The 19,925-nt window shown below is 46.7% G+C and overlaps 1 protein-coding gene across 1 annotated transcript; it reads right to left on the bottom strand.

Moving 5' to 3' along the window:
* Positions 1-834: 834 nt before the first annotated feature.
* Positions 835-18,977, bottom strand: ICMT (isoprenylcysteine carboxyl methyltransferase). The gene is made up of 5 exons (XM_063943426.1): positions 18,724-18,977; positions 14,702-14,790; positions 10,276-10,445; positions 9,702-9,919; positions 835-5,139 (listed from the first exon to the last, which is right to left on the bottom strand). Exons 1-5 carry the CDS (start codon positions 18,970-18,972, stop codon positions 4,957-4,959), a joined length of 909 nt encoding a protein of 302 aa, XP_063799496.1. The 5' UTR covers positions 18,973-18,977; the 3' UTR covers positions 835-4,956.
* Positions 18,978-19,925: the final 948 nt, after the last annotated feature.

Below are 19,925 nucleotides of genomic sequence, written 5' to 3'. Positions count from 1 at the left end.
AGCTCACTGAACAACACCCAGCTCGTCCGGGCACAGATTCAAACTGAGGTCTGGAGGAGGGACATAGAGGGAGGAGCCAGAGCACACCAGAATCTTTATTATTTCTTAAAGTGCCCATGTCTCCTGCGGAGCCAGTCTATTCCCCATGGTCCTTACGGAGTCCCCAACATCCACTAGGACGTTAGAGAAAATTATTTACTTACCCAAATCACATTGCAGCAGTGGTGTCCTCACCAATCAAGGGACAGATGTATGACTCTTCTCACCAATCAAGGGACAGATGTATAAACATATTCCCTATAGATGCAAGTTTGACAAAGCAGCCTTTCTGTAAGTGCGACAGGAGCCCAACATCTCTATCCTGTGCTGTTGGGACCCTGCAGCTTCCTCTATTAATGTGTAGTCTGTGACTTCCTGCTGTCTCAAGTCCCCACCTCACACCATGTCACTGCCCCGGTCACATACAGCCCTGTCCTCAGTAACACATCACTCATCTCCTGATATACTCTGTGCTGCCGGGTGACCCTGCTCCTTCCACTATATAAATCTCCGTCTGACTTCTTGCTGCCTCCATTCCCTTCCTCACATCATGTCGCCGTCCTGGTCATACGCAGCCCTGCCCTTACAGACCCAATAAAATTAGTGGCCACTGCCTCCCACATGAGGAGTACACTAGGTGATGCTGTGAGCAGTTCCATGATCTGATTGGCTACAGTTAATCTTATTCGGTCCCACTTTAAGACAGTAAGGGAAAGTAAGAAAACAGAGTGCGCTCAGACCCAAATCCAACAACTTAAAAATAATAAAAACCATTACATGGTTTATATACAAGTGTACAGCAATATAGTTCTTTATTGTAATGTCGGCATAATGTGTTATTTACACTTGCAGGGCGTAGACAAGAATGTTAAGTAAAACATAAAATAAACATTATTAAACCCTTTGAAAATCAGAGACAGGCGACTACTTCGATGCTTGAAAATACAGTACTTGTAATAAACACGTTTCACAGAACTCTCATTGTTTCATTGTGTCATTTTATTTAGGAAAATGGATAACTCTTCTGTCTCCCACCAATAATAAATGTAATCAAGTTTTATTTATAAAATAATAAATTCAATGGATTTTGACATTTGATTGTCTGCAGGAAAAGCACAGGCAGATAAGTACCTGTCAAACACACATGTAAAAAGATTTTTTTTTTCCCCGACAGCAATTACAGCAGTGATTCGGTGGTATCCTATTTGGCTGTCGTTACAGCTTCGTTCAACTTTGACTAGTTAGCAATAATTAATCTGGAGTAAAAAAATAAATAAAAAAACCACAATAGACAGGAGGATCCTATATGTAATACATACTAAATATTGTTAACATGTAATGCTTGAATCAATCTTTGGTCTCAATACCCTTATACATAATTAATGGTTAGGACTATATTGCCTGTCTACGCTATATTACCCTGGTCATTGTGCTTTGCTTCCTCCACCAATGCGCACAGCTGCTTGCCCCAGCAGAGGTCCTCGTCAGTTTTAAGTCTCTGGATTCTGAGGAAGTCCGGCCTCGCCAGCTGATCCTCCAAAGGGAGGGTTTTATACGGAAAACATGACTCAACACAAAACCTAGTCTGTAGAACTAGACGTGTGAAACAATGTAAGAGCCAGCTTATGTTCCAGTTGCCCGTTTTCCCACCCCAAATTTTTAGCTAACATTTTCTAAACAGGAAGATAATTATTTGTAAACATTCGTCAGTCCTAGGGGTGTAAATACTTTAGTGGTAAAACACTAACCAGACACGGTTGTCTAACAATGCATGTGTGGCGGTAATAAAAATGGACAACACTAATAATGACCTCCCATACTATGGAGTAGTAAACATTGCTCCGCTAGTTAGCAGAAAGGTGGAGTCTGATCTCTAGGGGCCGGCAATGTGAAGGATGTTTCTACAGATACTCCTGTCATATCTATTGGGATCAAATGTCTTCAACGCCAACACGGCATCCATCCAATTACCAACAACAGGTGTCAGCAGAGGCAAAATCACAGTTCTCTGGTCAGCTGCAGAAGAATGATGCAGGGATACCTGGGGTTGAGGGGATATACAGTAACATCCATGAGCATCTCCAGCTCAGCCATATGTACTTTGACTTATTAAGCCACTTTGACCATTACACCGATGGACAACAACCAAAGTTGTCTGAAATCTCAACTAATGCTCGGCAGCTGCTTACCCGGTGTTGTTAGCGGTAGGATTTCCTGTGGACACCCCTCTAGACCACCAGCCGGACCTCAAACCATGAAAGTGCTGTTAGTAATTCTCATGCATACATAGTGGTACAGCAAAGTGCACAGAGCTCTCTGGCGGTGTCACAGTGATTACCCAACCATCACTTAGGGCACACATAAGCATTACATAAGGAGCATGGCACATCTCTACTCCGCCACCGTGTACAATTACATTGACTCACTGTAACCTCCAAGCAGTGTATGTCGTTGCCGACCACGGGAGACAGGACAGTCCACACTAGTGTTTCTCAACTGGGGAACCCAATGAAAAGACCATGGTCAGGGACTGCTATAATCATACACAGGTGCGTAACCTGATAGCATTAGTCATTATCCCTCCTGCTTCCTCAGAGGGAAATGCTTAAAGTTTCACCCATTTATGTTTCTTTAGGAAAATCTGCAGCGGAGCGCACAACAGAAACTACACTCCTGCACTGGCAGCGCTGTGCAATATGAAATAGCTGTGATAGCAGAACGTGTAGTGTGGCTGAGAAGACAGCAGCCAGCGTGGATGAAGAGTAGGATGGTGCTCTCCTCTAGGGGGTAGATTCCCAAGTACACCGCTGCACGAAGAGATGAGGCAGCAACAAGCAAAGGCAGCCTTTAAGTTCCCTAGAACCCAGTATCTCTACAATGGTGCTGGTTCCTAGCAACCTAATAAGTTGCATCCTCCCGAATATTGCTTAGCCCACACGTAGCCTCTGATGCGTGTCGGCAACATGTTTGCTAAAGTCAGGCCACAGGGTCAAATTCTTGCTTTTAAAGTGCACGAGAACGACTGAACATTTCCAGATTAAGTATACAAAGAGCTACTGATACTTCTATTCTATGAACGCTCATCTCTGTCCTGCACTATACCGCTGCTACTTACATCCAGTGGAGACGGAGAGTACAGACAGCCTGTTGGAGTGAGAAAGCAGCGCTCTGCCTCGGTAAATGTAGGGGAGAGGATAGTCATATTTGTGCATAATGATATTCTAAGGGCGTATAGGTGTATTCTTTCTCATCTGCATGGCTCATGCTCATCACTGCTTGCAATGCCTTGCTGGGTCCCTATCTTCCTGACCAAAGGAGTGAGCTGACACAGACTGTGCAAGTACACTAGGCGACCCGCTGTAAGTAATAAGAGTCCAAACACCAGGCCCATGCCTCCACTCCATCACAGCCAACACACCTAACGCCAAGCACCATTGGTTATACATATAATAGGGATGTAGTTATGTGACCGGCGATCACAACACCTCCCCCTACATCAGAAATACAGTAGACATATTGCAATACCAGATACACATTGTAACTACCTTTAAAGACCACAGTTTCATGTTAAGAGGTAACAAAAATATAATTAAATCCTCTCTATACAAGTATCAGTAACATGCTCAGTCCCCAGTCCCCCGACAAATACATATCTACTGTGTGTTACAGTTTAGCATTTTCTTGTCACTGATCAATTTTTCCATATATTCTTCTTAAAGATGGTAACAACAAAATGGGTTAACTCCGTGGGGACAACCATTCCGTGGGCTGAAGTAATGGTAACAAGAATGCAGCTTATTAATTCAATAGGAACCTGTGATGCCACAGAGATAGGAACGACTAGAGAGCATTCTCCGCTAAGTGGCTGCCTCCAGCTGTGCGAGGCAATGGATTCACTTTAAATGCGGTCTGCTGGGATTCCAGAAGCTTTCTTGTCAAATCAAATCTTTAATTTCAATTATTTTGTAAAATCTTTCATCCAGTTGACATGATTTTTGAGTGCAGTACTTCCTTATGCTGTGCAGGGGTCCCTGTGGTATTTACTGTACATACAGTAGATCACCATCCGCTAACCGCCCTTATAGCAACAGTGACACCTACAGGCTGAACGAATCTCCATGATCTATTTTGAATTATGCGTCATTATATTCTGCATTTTCAAAGCAGCGATTCTCTCCCTTTAGGAGATATGTAATAAAATGTCTCCTTAATACCAGGATACACTGATCATTTTCTTATTAAAGAACTCAAACCAGATTGATGGATTAAAATAATAATCATAAAATAATGGGAGGCCTGTTCTTTAGAGAGATCCTAGTGCCACCATAATGTAAGAGCATCCAGTTTCAAGTGCAATGTCCGTCACGGAGAACCTCACACATCGGTTTACCGATAAATCTCAAAATGACGCGAAAATAACATAGAAGCGCTGTGTGCCCTAGTTTTGCAGTTTACCAATACATCGGCGTAACACTGCATGATTCTTGTGTTTTTAGAACATTCATGCATACAAATGACCTAGAACCAGGACTATGCATTATCCACGTGGATTAGATGTTCATTAAATGTAGAAAAAAGTTCTGTAGAAAATAAGTTGAATGCGTCACCTGTGCGAGGTACCGGATGACATCATATCCCCACCCTGTACAATTATGTAAGCCGGGGCTACTGAAAGAGCCACTGGGACTATTAAGATCGATGTGCAAAAGATACTTGATACTTTGTCTATTCGGGGCCGGTGTTTTTGACTCTTCATAGCCCTTCAATCAATAATCCTAATTTAAAGGACAAATTGAAAACGGTCATCTAGTTATTCTTCGAAGGGCAGCGGTACAGGCGACATGTGCTGGTCGCCTTGGTCAGATGTGTATTCTACATCCCCGGTACAGGAAATGTGTTTCGTGCGGCGTTACCAGGTTACGGCTCCATCTTAACTCCACTTATAAACGGCAAACCCGTGCAAACATTCCTTTTATAATCCACGTACTGCTCTCCAAAGAAGTGGATCAGTGAGAATTCCTCCTCCTCGACCCGCTCACGGAAGAATCTCCAGGAGGCCAGAGTGTAACCAACTAAGCAGACTGGGTTACAGAGCAAAACCTGGGGAAACAAGAGAACATTCTGGGTAACTGGCATAAATGAAAAGCCAAAGAGAAATTAACTTTTTTGTAAAGGCAACTGGCAAATGCAAAATTTGGATGTTTACAGGGCCACTATCAAAATGATCTATGAATTATGTAGGGTGGAATTCAATTGTTTGAAAAGTCAGTTGGGTGTCTGTTTTTTCGGGTGTGGTATGGAAGGTCAACAGTAACAAGGTCGACCACTATTGGTCGTCAGTAACTAGGTCGACAGGTCAAAGGTCGACATAAGTTTTTAATGTTTTTTTGGTGTCGTTTTCTCCGTACAGTGACGGGGAACCCCAATTAGTACATCGTGTCCCCTTGCATGGCTCGCGAGCTTCAGGCAAGGTGCCTCGCTGCGCTTGGCACAGGTTACTATTTTCAATCGTAGTCCGCATGGATCGTTAAGTATGAAAAAATTAAAAATAAAGAAAAAAAAATTGTGAAAAACTCATGTTGACCTTTTGACCTAGAACATGTCGACCTAGAGACCCTGTCGACCTAGAGACTGGATACAGTTTTTTCCTGTCTATTAGATAGGGGGGGGGGGGGGGGGGGGGGGGACACCCAACTGACTTTACTCCCCATAGGATGTTGAAACAGCTTCTTCTTTTTTTTTTTTTTTTTAAAAAGGGGGATTTCACTTTAAAACAAATCATTTATTTCCAATACAAAACAGGGTACAGACAGAACAGAGCTGTTCATGTTGAATTCTGAGTGAATGCAGAGCAGCTTAAACAAGTCATATACATGGTGTGTAACTGTGTACTCAACAGACAACAAGAATACAATAAAGCAACAACATGCTGCAAGTGTAATGAAAACTGTAGGTTATGCACATTACACTTCATTGTGCTAACATACTCTCCCCAACAGAAGTGCAGGGTAAAGGGTACGGGGTTAAGCAGTGTCTAAAAAATGAATACAGTTAACGATTCAGTAAGTAATTTTACCTCTATTCGCCCAGAATACCACCTGAACAAATAAACTGCAATGTGCCCTGCTAACAGAGGAGGCCATCCATCATTAGGGGATCAATCTTCATCGCTTTCATGATTTTGCCAGGATAACCGTTAAAAGAATAACTACAGGGAGGGGGGGTGATTACCTTCCTAGCAGATAAAACAGGTTCGCACCCTAGATTTGTACCCCCCAAAATGTTAGGGACTTGCCCGACTGAGATCACCTGGACGCGGTGGGCAAGCCGTTCGTTATGGCCATAACTATGCGAAGAACCTCGCTCAAAATGCTAAATTTTATTGCAATGATTATTATTAATGAATTGGTAGTGTTTGAATTGTGCACCTGTAACCTTGTCTTTGTATGCAGTACTAGTGAAAGGTCTCCACAGGGTGGCACCTCTCATTACCGGTGTGCACCCCAGGACCCCTCCCCATGTAGAGATCTACAAACATCAGCCAGGCTACAGTATGTGCCCATGTGTTCTGTAACCAAACCGAGTCCTTGTGCCCAGTATGTTGCAGTGTTGGGACATTCTCCAATGAAGTAACTATTAGTTCCTGTATACAGAAGGCATTTGGGGCTTTGATGGGGTCTGGATGTAGTAAGCCTACACATAGGGCGGTACAATCTACACCAGAAGTGTGTGTCTGAGCAGGAAGCAACAACATAGAAATGGATTGGGGAGTTGACCTGGATTGATAGAAGGATAAAAAGCTGCCATTTTTGTAAACATTTATCATCATACAAAACTTATACCAAATACACTTCTGCGCCAGGAGAAAAAGTGCCCTACGTGCACAGCAAGTGATCTACATTCTCAGTGAAACCATTTTTCCATTACAAAAGCAGGGGCGGCCCCTTTTCCTACCTATGTCCTGCAGGTAACTACATCACAGAGAGAACTCATAATATGGCCTGCACATTGCAAATGGATTTATATGCGGATAATGTGATTACATGTAGAAGCCTCTTAAAGCCATATATTAATCAATATGTTCGGACAATAATCCCGGTATATTGTCAGCTGCAGTAAATCACAGACCCCATGCATAGCTATGTGACTACCAGGGCAATTACTCCTGTGGGGGAAATTGCAGTCTACAGAAGCATGGAAGCATTAACCTTTCTAAAGGTGGGATAATGGGTGGACCAAACACAGCCAGCAGAGTACCAAGAGAAAGGATAAATGTTCCAGGATTCTGGCTGGGGGAAGATTAGGGCAGCTGGCACTGCCACCTTTTACTTCAAACATAAAATGTGAATGGCTTATCTAAATCTCACACCAAATACCTAAAGGCCAGTACTCACTGGCAGATGTGGGGAGAGATGTGTGCTGAGCGAACCGCTCAGCACAGCGCGATGTGTGCTGAGCGTGCGGGGGAAGACGCTCATTTCACCCAGCGGGTGAAGTGAGCAACCCGCTAGATTGGCCTGCATGCAGGCCAATCTAGCACCAGCGATAGCGATGCGCGGGGCTGCGCATCGCTATCACCGTGAGGGGTACACGGAGAGATCACTGCTTAAAATCTAAGCAATTTAGTCAGATTGCTTAGATTTTAAGCAGCGATCTCTTCGTGAGTACCCCCCTTAAGGATTCAACAATCTCTATCAAGCATGAAAATGAAGACCAATGAAGACCAAATGAAGACCAACAATATACAAACTTCTTGGTTCCATACGGACGTGTTCCTAAGGACGTCTAAATGCTACTGCAATGTTGCCGGCCTCCCAGTCTCAAATCTATGAAGCCCTAAGAGACATTTCTAAATGCACAAAACCATCCCGAGAACCATGTATGTTACTTCGGGCCTAACTCAGCATGGACTGCAAAAGCAAAATCATTCTCTAATAGGCAAAACCATGTGCAGTGCAGGTGGGGCAGATATAACATGTGCAGAGAGAGTTAGATTTGGGTGGGTTATATTGTTTCTGTGCAGGGTAAATACTGGCTGCTTTATTTTTACACTGCAATTTAGATTTCAGTTTGAACACACTCCACCCAAATCTAACTCTCTCTGCACATGTTATATCTGCCCCACCTGCACTGCACATGGTTTTGCCCATTAGAGATTTTGTTTTTGCAATCCATGCAGAATTAGGCCCTTAGTCTTAACTTTCCTCACCAAATGTATCCATCATCCAAGCTCTGTTGGAGATGGTGCTACCGGGAAGGTACCGGACGCTCACCGGACAGGACTGTCCCATTATCTGCTCCTCCTCGCTGCGCCATTTCTACACTCATGCAAGAGACACTTGATCTATGCCCAAGACTTGCACTAATTAGATTAGAGTGCATCCTGAGGATATCCCTACACATCCGCATTCTGTTCTTCACCACATCGGACACGGGATCAGGTCTTTAGGTCGACAGTAAGTAGGTCGACACTGTCTAGGTCGACCACTATTGGCAGACAGTAAGTAGGTCGACATGCCAAAAGGTCAACATGAGTTTTTCACATTTTTTTTTTTTGGACCTTTTTCATACTTTACGCTCCACGTGGACTATAATTGGGAACGGTAACCTGTACCGAGCGCAGTGAGGCACCTTGCCCGAAGCTCGCGAGCCATGCGAGGGGACACGGTGCACTAATTGGGGTTCCCGGTCACTGTACGGAGAAAACACCAAAAAAAGTAAAAAACTCACGTCAACCTTTTCTCATGTCGACCTAGTACATGTCAACCTAGAGTTCCTGTTGACCTAGAAAGCATGTCGACCACTAGTGGTCGACCTAAACACTGTCAACCTAAATCTAATCTACCTAATACACCACACCCATTGGACACATGCGAGGAGCTCTGCCATCCAATGCCTGAAAAATGTCCGGCAGCTTTATACAACCTATAACTACTAAGGAGGGAGGGATGTAGCCAGGATCCTGGCAGTCACAATACCGGCTGTGGAATCCAGATGGTAATAGGGTTAGGCACTAGGGGGATTATTAGGGTTAGGCTGGTGGATGGGTTACGGTTAGAATACTCGCCAAACTTTGTTGGGATTTTGACAGCCGGGATTCCGCTGCCAGTATTGTGGCCATCAGAGTGGTAATTGCCAGAATATGGTACCCAACTCTCCCTGGACATTCCCGCGATGGACACAGCCTCACTTCACAGATGGGTGGCTGAATACATTAGGCAAGATCTATATTCCAATACGCTAGAGTATATTAAACACTCGGTTGCATCTAGGGAAGAGGCTGAGCAGCTGTATTCCCATAGCTCTGTGGCAACACTGCCAAGTTACCTGCTCAGATGCTAATCACCGCTACTGATGAGGTCAAGTCCTTCCTTACCCCTTACAGTCTCCCTTCCTTATATTCGTTACCGGATACGGCAATTGTTACTCTTGTTTTGGTTGTTCTGTAATGGGAACCATCAGGAAAATTTTGTTTTCAAATAAAATGAACTAGAAATTTTAAATAAAACTTTTGAAAAAGTTACCTAGGTCGCAATAGGAGAGCTTTTATTCCATGATGGTTTCTGTATAGAGGGTTTGGTATTTTGCTATATTTTCCCCAGCTTCCTGTATACAGACACACATTTAGCTGCACGCCACACAACACGCCTATGGGATATTACCTGGGTGCCAATGCTCCAGTAGAACCAGCCAACGTACGATGGGTGTCGGAACCAAGAGTAGACACCAGAGGTCACTAGCGTGTGCGTTTCCGATTTCTCATTCTGAACAATGTGGTTGAAGTTGGAGCCGGCTGTGAGCATTGCGGATTTCCTCAGAGACTCCCCGAAGAAAACCATTATCAATCCAATAACACTCAGCCAAGTTATCTGCTTCATATCTGCAAAACAAGGGCAACTGTAAACACAGTACCAACCCCAATTGAAAATTAATGAGTAGCGAGACAGTATTGGCCATTTCCAAAGTAGTCAGTGTTGTCCCCTTGGCACAGAAATGCACAAACTTGTGCACTATAGTCTCAACACCAACACTTCTACAGTGGGCAATTAGGGCAGCCCCACCCAGGTTTACAGGACGCCCTGTTCTAATGTTGCTGCCGCACAGGCTACGATGTCCTAGCAACTGCTCAGTATTCAGAATAAAACTGTGTGTGCCAGTTACAGGGATTAAATAGTTACATGGATGTATCATATGGGCCAGGTGTCAACAATGAATGTTTTCCTGCCAGATACAAACCTGGGTAAATGGTTTTCTCTATGGTGAATTCCACCCAGGAGGAGATGGCCGCCAGTGTGTATTCCAGGCTGTGGTTCAGCAGGAAGGAATCTAGGGATAAGCTTCTAGGATTGTTCAGCGCAGTAACTAAATACTCAGAGTAGTGGAAAAACGAGAGGGAACACATGTACCTAGGAAGGAAGAGATAATGTCTCATCTTTATTGCAATTAAGAAACCAGCGACAACTAAAGTGCTATATTCAGGCTTGTTACAGTACATAACATATTAAAAGGTGGAAGAGGAGTCATTATGTGCTTAGTAACCAATAAGATGCTGTCAATTATCTAGTACAGCTTAAAAAATGAAAGGAGACATCCAATTGGTCGACAGTGACAAAAACAAATTTTATCGTGACACCAGTTTAAAAAAAGTCCTACTATATACAAAACAGGAACAAAAAAAAAAACAGTCCTATAGAACAATACTATAAAAGTGGATGAAGCAGTAACTAGTAAATTAGCTCCATATTCTACAATATACTATACATTAAATATTAAGTTTATAATGAAAGAATGCTAATTTAGACAAAAGACAAGTTTCCTGTACTTTCTGCCCCCTATGCTTGTCACAATCACCCCATGTGTTTCCAGGAATATTCACTGTACACTTCTCTTTAGATGACTATGTATACAGAGCAGGGTTCGACTAATTCCAGGACCAGGTCGCTATGGCGACCAGATTTTGATGGGCCGGCCATTATGCCCAGGGCCATAACTATGGTAATGTGGGCGCACACAGCGGGACGCTCTGTGGGAGGGGGTGCGGAGCCACCTATGCTTAACTTCCACTGCATATGCGAGGGGGGGGGGGGGGAGCAGATGTATAGTGTAATATACACAGGGGGTGTTGCAGGTGTATGAAGTTATATGCAGGTGTATAGTATACTATCCACGGAGGATGGGATCAGGTGCACAGCGTTGCGCGTGCACAGGGGGCGGGATCAGGTGCACAGCGTTGCGCGTGCACAGGGGGCGGGATCAGGTGCACAGCGTTGCGCGTGCACAGGGGGCGGGATCAGGTGCACAGCGTTGCGCGTGCACAGGGGGCGGGATCAGGTGCACAGCGTTGCGCGTGCACAGGGGGCGGGATCAGGTGCACAGCGTTGCGCGTGCACAGGGGGCGGGATCAGGTGCACAGCGTTGCGCGTGCACAGGGGGCGGGATCAGGTGCACAGCGTTGCGCGTGCACAGGGGGCGGGATCAGGTGCACAGCGTTGCGCGTGCACAGGGGGCGGGATCAGGTGCACAGCGTTGCGCGTGCACAGGGGGCGGGATCAGGTGCACAGCGTTGCGCGTGCACAGGGGGCGGGATCAGGTGCACAGCGTTGCGCGTGCACAGGGGGCGGGATCAGGTGCACAGCGTTGCGCGTGCACAGGGGGCGGGATCAGGTGCACAGCGTTGCGCGTGCACAGGGGGCGGGATCAGGTGCACAGCGTTGCGTGCACAGGGGACGGGATCAGGTGCACAGCGTTGCGTGCACAGGGGACGGGATCAGGTGCACAGCGTTGCGTGCACAGGGGACGGGATCAGGTGCACAGCGTTGCGTGCACAGGGGACGGGATCAGGTGCACAGCGTTGCGTGCACAGGGGACGGGATCAGGTGCACAGCGTTGCGTGCACAGGGGACGGGATCAGGTGCACAGCGTTGCGTGCACAGGGGACGGGATAGGTGCACAGCGTTGCGTGCACAGGGGACGGGATAGGTGCACAGCGTTGCGTGCACAGGGGACGGGATAGGTGCACAGCGTTGCGTGCACAGGGGACGGGATAGGTGCACAGCGTTGCGTGTACAGGGGACGGGATAGGTGTATAGTGTTGCGTGTACAGGGGACGGGATAGGTGTATAGTGTTGTGTGTACAGGGGACGGGATAGGTGTATAGTGTTGTGTGTACAGGGGACGGGATAGGTGTATAGTGTTGTGTGTACAGGGGACGGGATAGGTGTATAGTGTTGTGTGTACAGGGGACGGGATAGGTGTATAGTGTTGTGTGTACAGGGGACGGGATAGGTGTATAGTGTTGTGTGTACAGGGGACGGGATAGGTGTATAGTGTTGTGTGTACAGGGGACGGGATAGGTGTATAGTGTTGTGTGTACAGGGGACGGGATAGGTGTATAGTGTTGTGTGTACAGGGGACGGGATAGGTGTATAGTGTTGTGTGTACAGGGGACGGGATAGGTGTATAGTGTTGTGTGTACAGGGGACGGGATAGGTGTATAGTGTTGTGTGTACAGGGGACGGGATAGGTGTATAGTGTTGTGTGTACAGGGGACGGGATAGGTGTATAGTGTTGTGTGTACAGGGGACGGGATAGGTGTATAGTGTTGTGTGTACAGGGGACGGGATAGGTGTATAGTGTTGTGTGTACAGGGGACGGGATAGGTGTATAGTGTTGTGTGTACAGGGGACGGGATAGGTGTATAGTGTTGTGTGTACAGGGGACGGGATAGGTGTATAGTGTTGTGTGTACAGGGGACGGGATAGGTGTATAGTGTTGTGTGTACAGGGGACGGGATAGGTGTATAGTGTTGTGTGTACAGGGGACGGGATAGGTGTATAGTGTTGTGTGTACAGGGGACGGGATAGGTGTATAGTGTTGTGTGTACAGGGGACGGGATAGGTGTATAGTGTTGTGTGTACAGGGGACGGGATAGGTGTATAGTGTTGTGTGTACAGGGGACGGGATAGGTGTATAGTGTTGTGTGTACAGGGGACGGGATAGGTGTATAGTGTTGTGTGTACAGGGGACGGGATAGGTGTATAGTGTTGTGTGTACAGGGGACGGGATAGGTGTATAGTGTTGTGTGTACAGGGGACGGGATAGGTGTATAGTGTTGTGTGTACAGGGGACGGGATAGGTGTATAGTGTTGTGTGTACAGGGGACGGGATAGGTGTATAGTGTTGTGTGTACAGGGGACGGGATAGGTGTATAGTGTTGTGTGTACAGGGGACGGGATAGGTGTATAGTGTTGTGTGTACAGGGGACGGGATAGGTGTATAGTGTTGTGTGTACAGGGGACGGGATAGGTGTATAGTGTTGTGTGTACAGGGGACGGGATAGGTGTATAGTGTTGTGTGTACAGGGGACGGGATAGGTGTATAGTGTTGTGTGTACAGGGGACGGGATAGGTGTATAGTGTTGTGTGTACAGGGGACGGGATAGGTGTATAGTGTTGTGTGTACAGGGGACGGGATAGGTGTATAGTGTTGTGTGTACAGGGGACGGGATAGGTGTATAGTGTTGTGTGTACAGGGGACGGGATAGGTGTATAGTGTTGTGTGTACAGGGGACGGGATAGGTGTATAGTGTTGTGTGTACAGGGGACGGGATAGGTGTATAGTGTTGTGTGTACAGGGGACGGGATAGGTGTATAGTGTTGTGTGTACAGGGGACGGGATAGGTGTATAGTGTTGTGTGTACAGGGGACGGGATAGGTGTATAGTGTTATGTGTACAGGGGATGGGATAGGTGTATAGTGTTATGTGTACAGGGGACTGCACAGGTGTATAGTGTTATGTGTACAGGGGACTGCACAGGTGTATAGCATTGTGTACAGGGGATGGGATCAGGTGCATTGTATTATGTGTACAGGGGATAGGGCAGGTGTATAATGTTGTGTGTACAGGGGATGAGGCAGGTTCATAGTATTATGTGTACAGGGGACTGCACAGGTGTATAGCATTGTGTACAGGGGATGGGGCAGGTGCATTGTGTTGTGTGTACAGGGGATGGGACAGGTGCTTTGTGGTATGTGTACAGGGGATGGGACAGGTGCATTGTGTTATGTGTACAGGGGATGGGACAGGTGCATTGTGTTATGTGTACAGGGGATGAGGCAGGTTCATAGTATTATGTGTACAGGGGATTGCACAGGTGTATAGCATTGTGTACAGGGGATGTGGCAGGTGTATAATGTCTCTGCAATGCCTGTCTTAGGTATGCTCCCTAGGAACTAGCATCATCACATAGGGTAATGTAACCTGTATATAGGCGAATCGGAGCTTGCCCTCCGTGTATACAGGAAGACGAGTTGCGCTCTTACAACTCAGCAATGGGAGTAAAAAAAAAAAAGACCTGGGAAGGTCACTGTTTGTTGTCACAAGGAATACAGTCCGAGGGCAAACTTCCCATCTTCTGACCCAATAAAACGACTATGCCCGCCTTATTATATATTTCACTTATCTAGTCTGTAATGCCAGTGACTCAAGTATGCAAATGAGGGGAGACAAATTCAGCAGGCATTCCAGCAGTGTAATAATTGGTTCCATGGAAAATAAATACAACAGCCCTTGTAGATGTGCCGAATATTGCATGCTTGTTTTACAACAATAGTCTGCTCCTTTTAATCTGTATTATAGGGCTAGTCTTCCTGTGGTTACTCACCATCCAAAGTGCCTCCATGGGGACTGACTGCCGCTCACCAGCAAACCACAACCAAAGGCAAAGCCTAGCAGGGCCGCTCTGATGGCTACCTACAAACAGAGACACAGGTTAAGTGCAAGTGGACAATTACATACAGTTACACCAGGTATTCCTCTAATCCCATGGGAGGTATCCGTTACTTTCTTTTGCAATCTCAGCCTGTGTAATGAGTGAGCATTGGCAAATACATGTGTGCAACTGAGAATTAACAAACGTTTCAGGAAGAGCATTTCATTGTCAGAAACATTTCCTCTAAGTCACACCCCCAACGGAATCTGCTTTACTGCCCGTTCCCTGCAGTCTGACCTCTAAAAGCCTATTAAGTGATATTGCTCAAAGCCCTTAAACCTCTTGCTGAAGCTAACCTGCCTCCCCATCAGGCACCATGCTTCTCTCGCTGCTGCTGCTAACATTCGGAGCTGTAGGGGGTAAAGCTACTAAGAATCACGTTTGGGAGATTAAACACAGGGCATCGCAGGCTTACATGCAAGTATCTCTTTTTCAAACACACAGATTTACTAAGAATCTTATTTCACTGAATCATGTTTTTCAATGGTCTATGCATTCGTGTTTGCGGAGTACAGTCGTATTAGGCAGAAATCAACGGACCTGCGTGTGTGATGCGTGTTGTGCATAAGCCTGCACAGATCAGTGTGATTTCTGTGTGTTACACTGTAATGGTTAAAAATTAGGAAAAAAGTATATCCAGCAACGGGCCTATAAGCCGGTTCTGTTCCTGGAAAAATGGTCAAAGGACATGTGGTGATCCCCCATATTTTCAGTAACCAGCACAAAACATTAGCCTTCCCCCAACTAGTCAGCCCAGCTGAAGCCTGGGGCTATCCCCTTCACCTCTGGGCAGTGGGTGTGAGGTTGATTGTGTAAAAATAAAATAAAATATTGTCTGTTACAAGGGGACTACAAGTCCCAACAACCCTGCCATGCATGCTGGCACTTGGAGAACCACAACTGCCATCAAGCCCGGACAGTAAGGGACCCTCTGATACCTGTACCCCCACTGTAAAGGAAATAAAAAAAAAAAAAATGACAAGACTCTCATGACAAGTGTCTAAGCCAGTGGTTCTCATACCTGCAAGGGTGCCCTGAATTGGTGGTCTAGGACCAATTCAAAATTATTTATGGTCAATATAATAGGCAAAACCAGTGTTGGTGGCTGCCAATCATAACATATGGTTCAACAGAAGCAAATCTTGTCCCTCACCACACAATTGAACATAAGGATAACATATAAACCCAATATACGTAATTTAATTTTTTTTTTCTACATTTCTCAGTAAGACACTTTTGGCCTAGGGGTGCTGTGAAAACAATGCTGATACTCTAGGGCGCCGTGATTAAGAAAGGTTTGGGAACCACTGGTCTAAGCATTTTATTAGGGAAGTAGATGTGCATCAATGTCACTGTGCACTGGAGACCAGAACTGGACAACAGATAGTCCCAACGTGGTCAGTCAAGACATGTATAAAGACACTATATTAAATGTGCCCCTCATACTAGAAGTGACGCCTAATTTGATAACAACCTATAGCAGTGTATACGCAGAATTGACACATAATTCTGGCCAATGCAAGATAAGCCACCACCAACCCGTTACAGAACGCTTCCATAAGGATAGATAATATTCATCAAGAGGACACAGGTGAGTTTCCTATGGTATGAATAGGGACCCAGGCTGTCAGTTCTGGTATCCGGACTCCAGGTCGACAGCAATTTGTCGACAGTGGGTAGGTCGACACTACAAATAGGTCGACACGGCCATTAGGTCAACATGAAAAAAGGTTGACATGAGTTTTTCACAATTTTTTTTTTTTTTTTGGGGGGGGGGGGGGGGGGACTTTTTCATACTTTCCACGTGGACTACGATTGGGAACGGTCACGAGGCACCTTGCCCGCAGCTCGCGAACCATGCAAGGGGACGCGGTGCACTAATTGGGGTTTCCGGTCACTTGACGGAAAAACGACAAAAAAACCTCATGTCGACCTTGTGCATGTCACCCTAATGGCCATGTTGACCTATTTCCAGTGTCGACCTACCCACTGTCGACCTAATGGGTGTCGACCATGAGTCCCACACCCATCAGTTCTTCCCCTACCATCTAATCAGAGGTCGGCAAGGTAAGTTCAATCTGCCAGTTCTACCTATATGATAATCAGGAATGGCTGTCCTGTCTCAGTCATGTGCAATGGGAAAGGGCAGCTCCAGACACAATTACAACGCACCTCATTCACACAGTGCACCAAACTTGTGCTCTACTTTTATGTATTTACACTGGACCTGGGGCATAAATGAACCACATGGCACACAGTCCAAGAACCGATAAGACAAAACTAGAACTGAGCGGCAGAGTGTAAAGATGTGCACCAAAGGAGATCAATAGGATACAACCCAAAACATCAGCGGTGGCAACCTGGCATGAAATCATTGCTAGTCTAGGGTGCAGCCTGACCAGAGAATGCATAAGAAGCAAAGCAACAGTGCAATCCCAAAACACTGCACCGCACAACCAATAAGGTGCATCTCTGGCCAAGAGCAACACAGCTTCTGGATTTCATGATAGAAACTTCTAAAGGGAAAAGTAGGTTAAACTAAAGATACTAGTTCTAGTATAAGACATGATATTCACAAATATGCACTGTACAAATATTGACAGAATTTACAATCAAATACCTGTATATCTATTTTGCTATCTAGCCAAGCACAAGTGAGTGTTCTCTGTGATCAGATCTTACCTACAATAGTTGGTTATAAGCAGCTGACAATAATCACTCTCTCATGTGTCTTCAGTTACAATACACTTACGGGTAGCAGCTGTTTTATAGAAGCAAAGTTTCATTTTATGTTCAGCGGCTGTTTTAAATAGTAAACCAAAACTGAAACAGGTGCAGAGGGTTCGGATAGGCTGCGTTCTCATGAGACTGCGATAAGCAGCAAACAGGCTTTACTCACCAGCCATCAGTGTTCCCCATACCCGGCCTTAACTGAACAGATTATTACCTCTGGCAATGCCGGAGGTGCCCTGCACCCATCACGGGCAGAGCCAAAGGTGCCTTCACTTAAGTCCTTGCACCAATCATGGGCAGAGCCAGAGGCACTCGCACACCTATCCTGGGAAGTGCTGGAAGCACCCACACATCCATCCCGGGCAATGCCAGAGGTGCCCCCCATGTGTGCCCGTGCACCCATCCCGGTAAGTGCTGGAGGTGCCAACACGTGAAGTCACTGCAACCATCCCTGGCAATGCCAGAGGTGCATCCACACTCATCTCGAGCAGCACTGGAGGCATCCACACGTGTGCTTGTACCTTTCCTGAGCAGTGCCGGGAGTACCCCCATGTGTGTCCCTGCACCCATTCCAGGCAGTCACGGTGGTGCCCCCCTGGGTCTCCCTCCACCCATGCCAGGCAGTGCCGTAGGTGCCCCCTGTGAATCCATGCCGGGCAGTGCCGGGGGTACCCCCATGTGTGTCCCTGCACCCATGCCAGGCAGTGACGGAGGTACCCCCCTGTGAGTCCCTGCATCCATGCCGGGCAGTGACCCCCTGTGTGTCCCTGTACACATGCCAGGCAGTGCCGGAGGTGCCCCGTGTTTGTCCCTGCACCCATGCCAGGCAGTGACGGTGGTGACCCCCTGTGTGTCCCTGCACACATGCCAGGCAGTGACTGTGGTGACCCCCTGTGTGTCCCTGTACACATGCCAGGCAGTGACGGAGGTGCCCCCTGTGTTTGTCCCTGCACCCATGCCAGGCAGTGACGGTGGTGACCCCCTGTGTGTCCCTGTACACATGCCAGGCAGTGCCGGAGGTGCCCCGTGTGTCCCTGTACACATTCCAGGCAGTGCCGGAGGTGCCCCCATGTGAGTCCCTGCAACCATCCCAGGCAGTGCCGAAGGTGCCCCATACCTCACTATAGCCCCCCCCCCATTCCTGACGGTACCTCCATAAGTCACTATGGCCCCCGCTGTACCTGATAGAGATGCGCCCGGTAGAGGAGCAGCAGGAGACCATTAAGTACGGTCACGAATACGACCAGAGCTATCCGGCCCTGCGCTGTGCCCAGCAGGCTCTGCCCCGGCTCCGTGTGCCAGCTGCTGGTGATGAAGGGCAGGGAGATGACTGACACACCGAGCAGAAAGCTGACCGCACTCACTCTGCCCTCCAGCACCAGCCGCACACCGGCCATGTTGGAGGAGGCAGAGAGGAAGCCGGCGCACATTTCCGGTGTGGTGCGGGGTGACGTCGGCATAATGCTCTAGGGGCTGTGGGGGGCGCTCTCTGCTGGACAAACGGGGGTAAAGCAGAACAATACAACAACATGAGTACACCTGTCATATCTGTCCCTTTGTTCCAGACAGCTTAAGGTTTTAATGATTTGTTACTTTTTATTTTGTCCTGGTATTGTCCCTGTTTTTCAGTATCTGCCATTACACAATAAACTGCATGTTAGATGCCATAATGTACATTTGTTGTTATTATTATTATTATTATTATTATTATCATCCTTTATTTATATGGCGCCACAAGGGATCCGCAACATCCATTACACAGTACATAATCAAATGAGCAAACAAGAAAACAGCACTTACAGTACAAGACAATATAGGACAGGTATAGAAAACCCGGGGTTAGGTGCCATCAAAGGGAGTATGGAGTATAAGATAGTGTAAGTAAGAAAAGGAAAGGCACATGAGGAAAGAATTTGTTCACAGTCCATAGGGTTTAGTAAAGGTAGGGTGCAATATGATATCACAGTCATAGCAGGGTGATATTCTTCCCTGTGCCGTCCCTGAACATGTGACATTGTGGTGATGTCACAACAAATCAGCATAGCTAATCGCCTGGAGTGCCCCAAAGCAACTCTACGGTGGCAACGGGGGGGGTGTCCAGATGGTTCTTTAGAGCGCAGAGCGCTTTTCCAGACATCCTGCAGACCAAATGCTGGTGCCATGGCCTCGGGGAACAACAGTGCTGCCTCACATGCATTGTCATATCTATACTGGGTGCAGGGGGTCCAAACTGCAGCCATAGAATTATACACACCTATCTGGAGTCTCGCACCGGTGCTGCAGAGCAGACAAAATCACCGGGAAAAAGCCATGGCGCCCATTTTCCTGGAGACTTGCGCATATGCAGTTCACAATTCACTGGGAGCATGAAGTGACTCATCCT

The sequence above is a fragment of the Pseudophryne corroboree genome, chromosome 10 (genome assembly GCF_028390025.1).
Source record: "Pseudophryne corroboree isolate aPseCor3 chromosome 10, aPseCor3.hap2, whole genome shotgun sequence".
Taxonomy (NCBI): domain Eukaryota; kingdom Metazoa; phylum Chordata; class Amphibia; order Anura; family Myobatrachidae; genus Pseudophryne; species Pseudophryne corroboree.
The sequence above is the reverse complement of the archived record's forward strand: the minus strand, read 5'-3'. Positions and strand labels throughout refer to the sequence as shown.